The sequence below is a fragment of the Papilio machaon genome, chromosome 11 (genome assembly GCF_912999745.1).
Source record: "Papilio machaon chromosome 11, ilPapMach1.1, whole genome shotgun sequence".
NCBI lineage: Eukaryota > Metazoa > Arthropoda > Insecta > Lepidoptera > Papilionidae > Papilio > Papilio machaon.
Genome location: NC_059996.1, coordinates 8,455,350 through 8,469,905, shown reverse-complemented (window position 1 = coordinate 8,469,905; position 14,556 = coordinate 8,455,350). Strand labels below are relative to the sequence as shown.

At 34.0% G+C, this 14,556-nt stretch overlaps 2 protein-coding genes across 2 annotated transcripts; both read right to left on the bottom strand.

The window, feature by feature from the left end:
- Positions 1-7,008: 7,008 nt before the first annotated feature.
- Positions 7,009-8,949, bottom strand: LOC123721414. The gene is made up of 2 exons (XM_045680111.1): positions 8,607-8,949; positions 7,009-7,547 (listed from the first exon to the last, which is right to left on the bottom strand). The coding sequence occupies exons 1-2, from the start codon at positions 8,947-8,949 to the stop codon at positions 7,009-7,011; spliced, it is 882 nt and encodes a 293-aa protein (XP_045536067.1).
- Positions 8,950-13,159: 4,210 nt separating this feature from the next.
- On the bottom strand, positions 13,160-13,845 carry LOC123721389. The gene has a single exon (XM_045680012.1). It carries the CDS (start codon positions 13,829-13,831, stop codon positions 13,229-13,231), a length of 603 nt encoding a protein of 200 aa, XP_045535968.1. The 5' UTR covers positions 13,832-13,845; the 3' UTR covers positions 13,160-13,228.
- Between the last annotated feature and the right edge of the window lie 711 nt (positions 13,846-14,556).

Sequence of the window (14,556 nt, the reverse complement as noted above, 5' to 3'; positions counted from 1 at the left end):
TTCGTCTTTTTTATGCCAAGAATATATATTACTTCTTGACGTATATATTAATTCATGACGTAATAACATTTACTGAATATGTGAAAAAGGACAATGTGTATGAAGTCAGATATGACAGCTAGATAAGTATCAGATAGATAAGTATAGAAAAGTAAAACTTACTGTGCCGACCCCTCGTAAGTACAAGGACATGATGATGACATCTTTACTGAATGTTCTCTATACGTTTTTACTATACGTACATATATATAAAGTAGGTAATCGTAAGTTAAGACAAGGCGTGTGTGCGATGTAACGGCGGCCGCAATTTCCGGCACACTTTATCTTGACGTGATTCCGCGCTCCTTCTATTTTCAAGAGGAAATTCTATCTACTAAGTTGTATATGTGAAATCGTTTTATAAATATAGTGCCTATTGGAATTAAGTTACATTATTTATTACATTTGAGATACTAGCTATCGCCTGTGACTCCGTCAGCGAGTAATTAAAATAAACTTAATAAGTAGCCTGTATGTTTGTCCAGGCTATGTTCTACATCTATGCCAAATTTCATCAAAATCCGTTGAGCCGTTCCGAAGATACCTTCAAACTAACATCCATCCATCTAAACTTTCGCATTTATAATATTAGTAAGATTCATTAGAAATAATAAAAATTCTAAGTTTAATTTAGTAATACTTAAACATTCACACGAAGCCTGGGACTTACAATTGATTTTATAACAAAGTTTCTTTATAAATAATAGATGAGTAATACATAAATGAAATACGAACACGCAATATCTACATAAACTTGTTAAACAAGATTTTAGTACAAAGTTAGTTTAGTATAAATCGTGATTGACAATTCACGATGTACCGAACCTATAGCAGTTTGTTTGGCAAACTTAAATAGATTGGTAAATTTGTAACAACCTTGCCAACTTAGAGCGATTCACCGCGCTAAGATAATGGTTGAAGTTAAGTATGAAGCATTCAAGCCGTAGTAACTTTTAACTTTACCGATACCTTTTATATAGGGGAAATCGCTTTAAATGTAAGGTGATTATTTTTTATTAAGAATTCATCTAAAACTAAGATTCACGGTGGTAACCTACGAATACAGTTAAGGAAAAACTAACACCACTTTTCGCCATAAGTATAGAAAATGCGACAAAGTTTTTCTTATACGACAAAATGTTGTAGCTCAATATGAAGTTGTTGAACTCAGTCATAAGTTGGAAAGCAGGCGCACAGATTGCTCGGGGCCGATGGGACTCCGTAATTATGTTAAGTCATCATGTCCTTGTGCACACGCACGCTAACCTTTCAGGAAATATTAAGTTAAACACAATTAAGTAATTCCCAGAAGATTTATTTTACTTAAGTTTACACACTAGTTATTTATATTTGGAATATAATAATACGATTACACTTATTTAAATAATAAGAAATTGATAAATTGTATAAGACTTACTTAAATACGAGTACTATAGTGTATCAACTTCCCAAGAAAACTATTTAACATTTAAAAATCTAACAACGTCGCTTTTCATTTAGCAAAGGAAATCATTAGAAAAGATACAATATTCTAGTGATAAAAAAATTTTTTGATTCACAAAATATCAAGTGAAAATTACGTTGAGTATTTTCCTTCAATTGTGATCAATAGCATCATACTTTAAAGTTAACAGATTGGAGAAAAAGTTTCTGAGGCAATAAATTTTCAACCTAAATTGACAACTAAAAAGGTAGGCATATTTATTTTCTACTCGACTTGAAACTGTTCGGACTCCAAATGTTGTGAACCAATTATTATAGTCCAAAGTATATCAATGTAAGTTGTAGAACTTTCGTCCGCTTTTAATTCGCCAGCTGGCGTTCTGACTTCGATTATGTTTAGAATTAATTCGATCAATCACTTTACAAATCGAGACTGCGTCTTAACTTTGGACTTATGATTGGTGTAGGATCTTAATTAATATATTCACAGTCTTGTTTTGGCAGATTTGGAAGACGTTGATGAAAATTATTCATTGTGTTTAGTTTATGTTTATTAAAGTACGTACTGAAATCAAATATCTAATAAAACATACAATCTTAAACATGATAAAAAGTTTTACAATAGTGAGATGGATTTAATGTTACATCATTACATCAATTATAATTAAAGTTTTAAAGAATACTTTGAAGAATAAAAAACTTTACATTTAAAAATGCATAAAGAATTTAGTTATCGTTCAAAAGTTAGCGTAACTTGGACCGAGTTGTAAAACTTCATGATACGATGAACTTTTACAACTCGAGGACTTGACTGAAACTAAAAGATTTTTTTAAAGTAAAATGCAATAATATTAACTTTAGATCAAAATAAAAAAAAATATTTTTGTAAATTATTTTAAGTATGCACGTTCAGGACCGTTATTTCGCTACATTGTAGAAGTAAGCTTTGACTAACCTATATATAAAGTATTTTTCTCAGTCACTAAATATAAAGATACAGAATAAAGGGTTTCTTTGTTTTATAAATTTCAACAAACAAGATTCAGTGAATTGAATATCAGTCATTGGTTTGGGATACATCTAACATTATGTCAATTCTTATTTCCTTAAAAATGTATTAATACTATGATTAAATATTTATAGTTTTATTTCATGATAATATCTGAAAATATCTATATTTTTGAAATAACCTCTTCTTGTAAATAAAACCCACGCAGCACTCGTGCGTGGGCGATTAATTTAAGTACGTCTACTTTACTCGTTTTCAACGAATTTGTTATAAATCAGATAATTGTATTTACATTAATTTAAATAGCTCTTTGTCAGTAACGTACAAAATTAGATGGCTTTTACGATTAACAAAATTACCACACATCTAAATCTTAATAAAAAAATCTATATAAAATATAATTCAACAAATAAAATATAAATACTTATACTTTTTGGAATTCACTTCGTAGCTATAATTTTTAATTCATAACATTAAAAAAACGTAGAAACAAAAGAAAAACATTTATTTAATATAAAAGGACACACAACGTGCGAGTGTCAACAATTGCGACGTAAAATCAATACGCGAACGCAAACGGCTTTAACGATGCTCACAACACGTACTGATGGCTCAAGGTCATTGAGAAAGTCACTTGATAATGTTATGTTTAAGACACTTTGACACAGCAGTAATTTTTTTATAATAGAATGCACCATGTGAGCAAACAAAGTAACGACGTTGCCGTACTGTGCATTTCCACGTCAACGTAGAATAGCACGATTCGCCGACGTGCAACATGCACATCTTACTAATATTACAAATGCGAAAATTTAGAAGGATGGATGGATCTTTGTTTCAAGGTATTTCCGGAGCGGCTCAACGGACCTTGATGAAATTTGGCACAGATGTAGAATATGGTCTACTTAGGCCACTTATTAGGTTTTTTAAACACGGACGGAGATGAGGGCATAAGCTCGTATAAGATATTTACTACCATCATGAATTAGTGATGGGGACATTAATAAATTTCGGATAAATAAACCTATCATCTCTCCGGCCTTATCCCATATCGTGGGGTTGGTGCACAAGGTTTTATAAACCTTAATGGTTTAATTTTTACAGTCGGTCGCCTGCCTGTCGCCAATCCTACTTTGGTGGAATATTAAAAAAGAAGTTATAAACCTATATTTATTAAAAATATGAAACTCATTTAAATGATAAAATTTCAGAGATTTATTTATATTAAAGAGTAAAATGATCACGTATTTCATATTCTGCAACTTGTCGACTTGTCGATCTGCGCAAACGGTCTGCGTCGACAACGCAATAAATCTCATTAGTTCCAGATAAACATTTGCTCCTCCTACGTCACCAACCACTGCTCAACTGATCAGATATACATAATATATTATGTTGTAGGTTAAACTACAGATGTTAACTGTATGAAAATATAAGACACTATCAATTCAACTGTAGTTTACAATTTTTTGGTCATATAAGAAAGTACAACCGAATTTTCAAAATTGAATTGTGTTATAAATTGTTTAATTTGTCTGAGTAAAAACATTTATATTTTCTAATGCCCTTTCCAGCCAGTGTACAACAGGAAATATTGAAATTGTAAATAGAGAAATTCAAGGAAGTTTGTAAAATTCAATTATACTAAAATTAACTTTAAACTCAGTATATTTACTCGAAGCTTTGGAAGCTTCAATGTTTGCGATGTGCTCATTTCAATATTGTTGTTATATTTCATCGTAACTGTTATTTTAAAATAATTTACATAACGTGATTTGTTGATATTTACAGTACAAATATTAATATTTAACAGTATCGCACAATACAGTTTGATATGAAATGGGCTTTTCCTATCTTATACAGATTTCAAAGTCTCGATCGATCTAATGATAACTGATTTATCTATAATTTTAAACTTATTATAATAAATTTATTTAAGAAATTTAAATAATCGTTAATTGTAAGTTAAGTAATGTTAAGTATTTGCAATTTATGCAGACTAAAAATAACATGCTAAAAAGCATTTCATTTTACTTTGATATGTAAAGATAATCTTATTTAATAATTTGTATTCTGCGAATTGAAATTATAAATAAATTTATTTAAAACCTTATTTATTAACATCATTTTATATTCAAATGTGATGCTATGATTAAGACTCCATTTATACAGTCTTACAAATTTGTTTGATGTAATTGTAATCTACTGCCAAGTTAGTTACAAGTTACCGGCGCCTCTACTTAATTAGACTTACTTAAAGCTGGGATTAATTATTCACAACCTGTCTTTCATAACTTTATCACTCCCACGTCTCCGGGGCCTTTTTATCACAGTGCTCACACTTCGTTAATTAGGTTAGGTTAGGTTAGTGGAATAATGGTGCTTTTAATAAATGTTTGGAAATTGTATTTTTGTCTTTTCCCCGCTAAATCCATTTCCCGTTTCCATAATTTATTTACAAGATATTGAAACGTGGACTAAAATTAAACCTCCGGCACAACATTCATCTGATAAAACGCGGAATTGCTTCCATTTCCAACTGTCTTCTGCATGGTCGTTGTTTAGGCCAAACACAGATGGTTGGTTTTAATGGTTTATTTTCGGATTACAAAGTTGCAAAAAGACAAATTATACGGTGCGCGTATGCATCGGCAGCCGGTTGAGATTTTGAGTGACGTTTTTTCACCCGCACGCCGCTCCGCCCGCTTATAGGGTTGCCCGCATCTCGGGCGCGAACATCCTCCCCGGGTTGAACACCTTTGTTCAAAGAAGCAGTGTGATGGGCCCACGGCTGTGAAGAAACAGATGTAAGTGGTTGTAATGGAAGAGTTGTGGTAGCAGAGTGACGAGAAGGTTCTAGTCCAAGGGAAGAGGACAGATGTTTTTGTAGCTCCGTAGAACAGTTTTTCCTTTCATCTTTAGTTCTGCCACTCTTGAGCCTCCATCGACGCCAGGATAAATTTTGGTGACTCGTCCCAATGGCCACAGTAGAGGAGGTTGACCTGCTTCCTTCAATAATACAAGAGTTCCGACAGATAGTTGTCCTGTTGAATGGAACCATTTAGTTTTTGTTTGAAGTAAAGAGACGTATTCTTTAGAAAACCGCTTCCAAAAATGCTGCTTTATATAATTGATTCTTTGATAACGCTGCAAATGCTCGACCTTCATGTTTGTAACCTGTGGATAAGGTACAGATAAGAGAGTTCGTCCGATTAAGAAATGAGAAGGAGTAAGAGCAGAGAGGTCAGCGGGATCAGATGAGAGAGGGGTAAGCGGACGGGAATTCAAAACGGCTTCAATTTGAGTTAGACAAGTTGTAAGTTCCTCATATGTAAAGTTAGTCATTTGAATCAAGCGCCTTAAATGGTATTTGGTAGAACGAACCGCTGCTTCAGCAATTCCGTTAAAATGGGGAGAATATGGAGGGGCAAAGGAAAATTGAATGCCCTGCTGAGCAACCTCCGAAGGCAGGTTTGAAGTCTGTAAAAATTGTTCCAACTCCTTGGAAACACCAACAAAGTTCGTAGCGTTGTCTGACAGAATGGTCAGTCCGGTTTGCCCCGACGAGCCACAAAACGGTTCAAAGCTGACATGTAGCCTTCCTTGGTCAGATCTGTAACAAGCTCGATATGCACAGCCTTGACTGCAAGGCAAACAAAAATACACACGTATGATTTTATAAGCTTACAACCTCGCCCTTTCCGGTCAGCTATCAGTATTGGTCCGGCATAGTCGACACTGCAATGTAAAAATGGAAATTCTAAGTTAGTACGAGAAATTGGTAATTGTCCCATGACAGGTTGTATAGTTGTATTTTTATATCTGAAACATCTTAAACATTTTTTTACGATTACTCTAGAAAGCTTTCTGCCCCCTAAGGGCCAATATAATTGACGAATATTTGCTAAAAGCAGTTGAGGCCCTGCGTGCAATAAATCTAGATGGTATTTTTGAAATAATATTTTAGTGACGTGATGTTTACTACACAGCAAAATAGGATGTTTTATATTATATTCGTAAGGTGAGTTTTCAAGCCTTCCGCCTACACGTATGATACCGTCATTGTCCATGAACGGACTCAACGACGCAAGTCTATTCTTACGAGGTAACGATTTACCCTTTTGTAGCAAGACATATTCATCCGGAAACATATCAATTTGGGCATTCTGCATTACGACCTTAAAGGCCTGATCTAATTCGTCCTTCGTAGGTAAACCGATTCTTTTGTTATTTTTGTTTTTAAGGTTATACACAAAACGTTGAACATATGACATTACTCTTACAAGACGATTGAAGTTAGAAAATTTGACTAATTACTGACAACATAATACGTTTCGTTACCTGCTTGTTAACGTTAACGCACCTAAGACATTAGAATTATTTTTTAATGGTATCGTTACAATAAATCGACCTTCTTCGTCACGAATCGTATATCAACTTAAAGCTTTCCTCACAAGCTCGTTCTTCACTAGACAGGGCATGGCTCGAAGCGACGGAATCGAGTTCCCAAAACCTTTTCAAAGGTTGTCAAGATCTCTTATCGACAAATTACAAGAATGCGTAAAATTTGATGTTGTCTGTATTGGTAGTTGGCCTGTAACAATCCAACCTAATTTTGATTCAACTAACTTAGGCTTGTTTTTGCCTAGGTTAATTGATTTAGTACATATAACATCCCAGAAAACTTCAGCCCCGACGAGAATGTCGATTACTGACGGTATGTTAAACGAAGGGTCAGCTAGATGTAGATCTGAGGGCAACGAAAGTTGACTGATGTCTATTACAGTAGAAGGAAGTATTTTAGTTATCTCCGGTAAAACATAACATTCTATATTCGCTTTATACCTACAACATTGGGACTCGATTGTTAAGTTGCAAGCTTGTGTACTAGTTAACGATTGATTATTAATGCCATTAATTTCAGAACTTACAGAACGTGTAGATAATTTTAGTTTACTGCAAAGCGACTGCGTTATAAAATTTGCTGTACTGCCGTTATCGAGTAGAAGCCGTGCGTCCATGCTGTTGCCGTTGTCGTCAATCACTTTCACCATAGCTGTGGACAGTAAAACATGCGTAGAAGTAGTAAGTTGTATAGGAGCATTACTCGACAAAACGATATTATTTTCTTTGGCGAAAGAAATGGATGATGATGAATGATTAATAGGCAACGCAACACTAGAACTACTAGGCATTGGGTCTTGAAATGAAGTAGGCTTTGACTCTTCGGTGTGCAAAAGCGTATTATGTTTACTATTGCAATATTTACAATGCGTTAATCTACATCGCTTAGTACCATGTCCGGGACGTAAACAGTTAAAACATATTTTTAACTCTTTCGCCTTTTTTAATCTTTCTTCAACCGTTAAACTACGAAAATGTTCACATGTAAACAAAAGATGATTTTTTGAACATAAAGGACATGACAAATTATAAGATTTAATGTTGTTATGTTTTGATTGTTCAAAGGAACGATTATTATTTATGTTAGATGCTATTATGTAACTGTTATTTTTCGAAATTGTTTTATTTACATTTGTATTCTGTTTATTTTCAATTGTTTCCAATAAATCAGCTTTGTTACTAATGAAGTCGCAAAATTGTTGTAAAGAAGGCGGTTTCGATAAGCCATTACGATATTCTTCCCAATGTCTACCGGTTACTACGTCTAATTTGTTTGACATGATGTAAACTACAAGCGTATCCCAATACTGCGTCGGCTCGTTCAATGTTTTTAACGCTCGAATATTTTTATTAATTGTATCAAGCAAACGACGTAAACAAAGACTCGATTCTTTGACAACCTGTTCAACATTGAACAATGCCTGCACGTGATTATGCACTAATAGACGACTATTGTCATATCGATCACATAGCAACTGCCACGCCATTAAATAATTGTCACCTTTAAAATCTATGTTCGTAATAATGTCGAGCGCCGCACCCGAGAGCGAGGCGCGTAAATAGTGGAATTTGCTTATGTTATCGATAGAAGCACTACTATGAATTAATGATAAAAATGTATCCCTATACTCAAGCCAGCACTGATAACTACCATGAAAGCGAGGTAAATCAATTTTAGGTAAGCGACTAAAATTGTGTTGGAATGATTCACCTGCTTGTTTGCATATCGAACCTGCAACAGAGCGGCCGTCATCTGCTGCACCATCTCTGCACAGCAGATTGCGCGCTTGCGCCATCAGCGCGTAATAACGCTCTTCGAATTTTGAACGTTCCTCGTATTCGTCCTCTGGCTTGTCGGAACACACTTCAATCTCCACCTGTAATTCATCGAATTGATCGTATAATGCCTCGTATTTATTTAATCGACATTGTAATTCATGTTGAAGTTCGGAGACTATGCCGGAAGCGCCAATTGAGCTAATATAATTGGAGAAATTTGTAAGCTTGGCTTTCATGCCACTACGTTTGCGAATTAAAACATCTAGTTGGGCCATTGTTGAATTAAAAGGAAAAAATTATCGATAAGAATTACGAAAAAAAAAAAGAAAAAAAAGTGGGTACTTCACTATATGGTAATTAGGCGCTCGTAAATGCATAAGCGTAAAATTGAACAATTAACACAATAGGAAGCCAATTATAGAGGATTTAGAAGGGAAAATATGGAACGAACTCACTTTATCTTCCCCTGTCCACACGGTACTTCCTTTGTCTTGATGTCTGAAGTTTGACTCCGGCGGCCGTTGAGCCGATGTCGCGATAATTTGCTGCACTTCGTTCGCTCCAAACGTATTAAATGAGTGGACTGTATTTTCGTTGTTGATTGTTGAGGCTCGATGGACCATTTGTTTAGGCCAAACACAGATGGTTGGTTTTAATGGTTTATTTTCGGATTACAAAGTTGCAAAAAGACAAATTATACGGTGCGCGTATGCATCGGCAGCCGGTTGAGATTTTGAGTGACGTTTTTTCACCCGCACGCCGCTCCGCCCGCTTATAGGGTTGCCCGCATCTCGGGCGCGAACAGTCGTGATATTTGACCAGTCGAATCGGCCCAATCGTGAGCCCAACAGATATTGTTGTTACGGGACATACCACTGTTAATTAAAAAAAATATGCTTTTAATTAAAGGAAGTAAAAAAATCAAACTTATCATTAGACGATTCAAACGAGCCCAAACACCGTGAGGTGGTGTTTCATTCCGAAGTTCCTATGGCTATCTTCCAGCTCTATCATCAGATCAGCACCGTGACATCATAAAATTGCTTTGTCAATTTTGGCCTAATCATAAACCGGGAAGTGGATTAAATAGTTTAAAAGATTTGATGTCTAACATCGGGACAGGTGAAACTAAATAAAAGATTGGAACTAAAACGTAACTACATTTATAACTATAGCGAACAACGTATGTTGGTATAACATAAATAGACATTTAATCCTCAGTATTTACCTAAAATCCACACTAAAACTTTGTAAATACGTGTGTGGTTTAATTTATAAACTAAACTAACGCACTTGTGGTCGCACCAAAGCGCCTAAATAAGCAACGTCTGCGGTTTGACTTCTACCTTCCGTATCCTGCTATCTCACACTATGTTAGCTTTTCTCAAATACTCGAATACTTTTTCATGTAGATATTAAATCGTCTGATATTTAACACTGATACGTGTGCAATAAAATAAAATTATTAAAAATAAAATTAATTACAATATCTGCCACAGAGGTGTTGTCACTACGCTATACTAGAAATATCTGTTCTTATAAATGAAGTCATTAAGGCAACCGTATTCATTTGTTATTCTGCAATACCCATGCATTTCAGTTACACCGGAAATGACTTAGTTACTATAATAAAAGTTTGACTACGTTATAATTATTTTGGTTTGGTTTGATTTACGTTGAAATTGTCTTGCAAGAAATGTGAATCTATATATATAAAAGAAAGTCGTGTTAGTTACACTATTTATAACTCAACAACGGCTGAATCGATTTGACTGAAAATTGGTGGGCAGGTAGCTTAGAACCAGGAATCGGACATAGGATAATTTTTACCACGTTTTCTATTTTTTATTCCGCGCGGACGGAGTCGCGGGTAAAAGTTAGTTATATATAATCTTAATATATTATCTTCCGCTAGAAAGTAAATTATTATTTACTTGATAAAATTATTATATAATTAATAATTATGTTTGGTATTGGCTGGTAAAGATTAATCTTGAGATAATCTATCTTTCCAATATTATAAGATACGACACAGTATTTTAAAAGATTGATGTTTTTACCTAAAGATATATATCTAAGACTATGCTTATCTTCAAGTGATAATCTAAAGTAATTTATCTTAAAACACTATCCAGACAAACACCGGTCTACCCGTGGGTTTCTGAGACCAAAATATCTGTATAAAACATATCGTCATCCCTCATCTTCGACAAAACGGAGATGAATATATGTTTTAAAATGAAATTTTGGTCTCAGAAAGCTACGGTAAGAATGTATCCTTATGTAACTACCAGTAAGTGTTTTAAAATCCATCTACTAGCCATGTTTATTTCAATAACGATTAAAAATATTTGCTGTTATCTCATCATTTGAAAAGTTTATATGAAGAAAAATGTTACAACAAACAAATAAAAGGTCTTTTAAAATAACTGAAGTTCATAGTAACCGTAATCTTAAACTTTTGCTTTATATGTTTTTTTTTTGTTTTTTTTTTTTTTGGGCGGCGCTATGCCGCCCTCTCGTTCCCCTAACATAGTTTAGGTCAGGGACTTGGGGTGCGAATTAATCTTTATTTATTTTATTAATAATTTAAAAACCAATTACTAATTGATATAACATTCGTTAAAACTTAAATAACTTTAAAATACAATAAAACCAATAAAATAATACATTTTAAATATCTACATATATACATTTTAAAAAATTTCCATAAAAATAATAATACATTCAAATATCTATTTAAATTTTAAAAACAATAAATACTAAATCTACTACAAAAAGGCCGTTAAAACAATAAATACTTACTACTACGAATGTGATACATAATAAATTAATTCTTATTTCTATTTATGGCTAAGAGGGCCGACGCTTTTCAGTATTCTAAAAATCTATCTCTTGTTTTTTTACTATCAATTAATTCTCTTATTGTTTCTAAATTTATTTTACTTTCCATCTCTATTTCAGCGCCGGCCCTCATCGCACCAGATACCGGGCACTCGGTGAGAAGATGCAGCACGGCTGCTTTATATGTTGGCAGAATTGCTTTGATGATGTGAAGAAAACTTTTTATTTTGTTTAACTACAGCTTTATCAGATAATATGTAGTAACAAGGCTGAAAGAATTGTCACGTAAAAAGTAATGGTGTATTAGAGTTGATTACTCTCAAGAGCTACGACGTTATTTTATAGTTCGAGAGATTGCAAATCGTTTCAGAGCTAACTCTTATAGAAGAGCATTCACACCAATAAAACCTAACAAATATTATAAATGCAGAAGTTTAGATGGTTGGTTGTTAGAAGCTATCTCCGGAACGGTAAAAAAATGTTCACATTACGAAATATGTTGTGGAAAATTTTAAATTGGTTGTTTTATCAGAATATTTTCTTTTTCCCTGAGAGCTTTTTGACATCTTGTCATTGTAAATTAATTTATTGCCTAAAAGGTGCCGAAGGCCTAGTTTTAGTCCTCTTCCCACCCTTTTCATATAAGGAAAAGATGGAAAGGGGATGTGGATTTGATGGAGGAGGAGATGCATAAGAAGACCAAATATTCTCTTTTTATGCGCCTCCTTCGTCGATTGGGGGTAGGCAACGCATCTACAATTACGAATGTCTATGGGCAGCGGTCGCTTCGCCATTTTGGCGAATTTATGTAGCCGCTTGCTCGTTTGCCACCAAAATACAAATATAAAAAAATAAGTGAATTTGTTGGACGCGGCTTTTCAATTATTTTTCGACGTTCCGAGAATGTTTATTTTACATCGACATTACCATTAGCAGCATTAAATCCTTTTAACACAAATATTTGAATTAATATTTGAACAACAGATATTATAAATCAAACAGAAATGAAAATAACTAATTTTTAAAGAATGCACGCGAACGAATGAACGTGAAATACACTTAAAGTCAATGAAAAAGAACTGTGTAAAGCTGTAAAGCTATGATTAATATATAATGGATTATGAATGATGGTCTAATTTCAACAAATGAGAAACGACTGATAGTTTAAGCGAGAACAGATTCCACAATCGATTGAAATTTCGCTCAAATTCTCTGAAATATTTGATTAAATTGTGGCTGCTTTTATATAACACATAATCAATACTTAGAATAAAGTCTTTTTGAAAACCTTGTTAATCTCAGTTAAGCGCGTCTCCCGCTCGCCTGAGATTTAGGTTTCAGATAGAGAACAGTCTTTCTGATAGAGAAATTGTCACTAGTTGCATATCTTATTTTATTTTCAAAAGTGATACTAATTCCATTATTATTATTTATTTTTAAAATTAAATGAAATGAAAAATCTTAAAATTAAAATAGACTGTAATGAAATATTATCTTTCTATAAACGATGTACTTCAGTCTACCTTCTTCATTTGCTTTTTTTTGGATGATGTTTTGTGATTTTATACAATTTCATTATTTTAGATATTTACAATTTATTTATAAATAATTTAAAATGACTATAATTTAAAAGTTTCAAATGTTTATTGATTTTAATTATAACAAAGTCCGTTTATGAATAAAATAGTTTGCAATTTATCAAGATAAACTTTAAATGGCGCAGAATTTCTGCGAGTCCAGTCTCTTCAAGTCGTTCTCGCTGGCTATGATCTTCTGCAGCTCCTCGTCGGTCGGGTTTCTATTCCGCGATATGAGCCACTTGGTGAATCCGCTCAACGAGCACTCCTCGTATATCATAAACTCATCGTTTACGTACCTAAATATGCGTATCTCATATGCCTCCGGATCTGGCTTATTGACCGGATGACTAATGAAAACTTTCGCTTCCCTGCCTCCTAACAAGAGTCCATCGAGCATTTTTTTATTTTGAAAGTCAATGTTTAACACTGAAAATGCAATGGTATCATCATCTTCGAAAGAATACGGCATATCGGTTCTATTAAAGTGGTTCTTGTAACTGTTAAGATCTTCCTCAGTCGCTCGATTGAAAGAAACTTCTCTGCATGACCTCGAAGGAGGCAAGTTGAGCCATAGGGAGAATTTGTAAACGTAGTACCATTTGCCGATCAGGAAATCATTGTTTAAATCATTTTTGTAGGTTGCCAAACAAACTCTTGTGCTGTCACTGAGCGTGTGGCCGAGAACATTTTGGGCCACGAACAGCAGCGCCACCACCGGCCACAAAGAAAACATTGCTACCGTGTTTGCTTGCACTACTAATATAATAAAAATCTAAATAATTTCCTTTTATATACAATTTCATAAGTATAGATAAACAAAAAGTTAATCATACAAATCAAATCGCAAACGTTTATGTCTATCGATTATTACTGATCTTATCATTATAAAGAGTTTTTAAGGTGTCAGAACTGATAACATACAATTTGTGGAACGTGATGCGATCACAGTGTATACGAATGTAGAGTACAGTCGAGGACGTTTATCTCCTACCCATTTCGGTGAAACGTCATTTTACCTTCACAATGTAATGAATTCAACATATGCAAAATTATAGCTCCTATGATGGCAGCTTTCTGTAAAGATTATTTATTTGTTCCTTTATGGAAAGCGAATTTAATTATCTGACTGTAGTTACATGTAAACAACACGACGTGCACATAAAAAACGATTGACCTAATTACATAAGTAATTGTTCGATTCGTGAAAATTTTACATAACAAATCCAATACTCTGCTCCTTTTAAAAACAGGAGCATAATATAATGAAGAGTTTCCTGTATGTAGGCAGAGTGTTGTGTAGTGGTGCGTGCAGTAGACTTCTACAGCTCGGTGGAGATTGCCTCGGCCGCTCTGAGAATTGATGCTATTAATACGCAATACTGCACCACTCCCATTCAGAAGAACCGGCTGCCTGCGACGTGATTATTGGCTTCACACTGAAAGATTGTTTGATCAAAG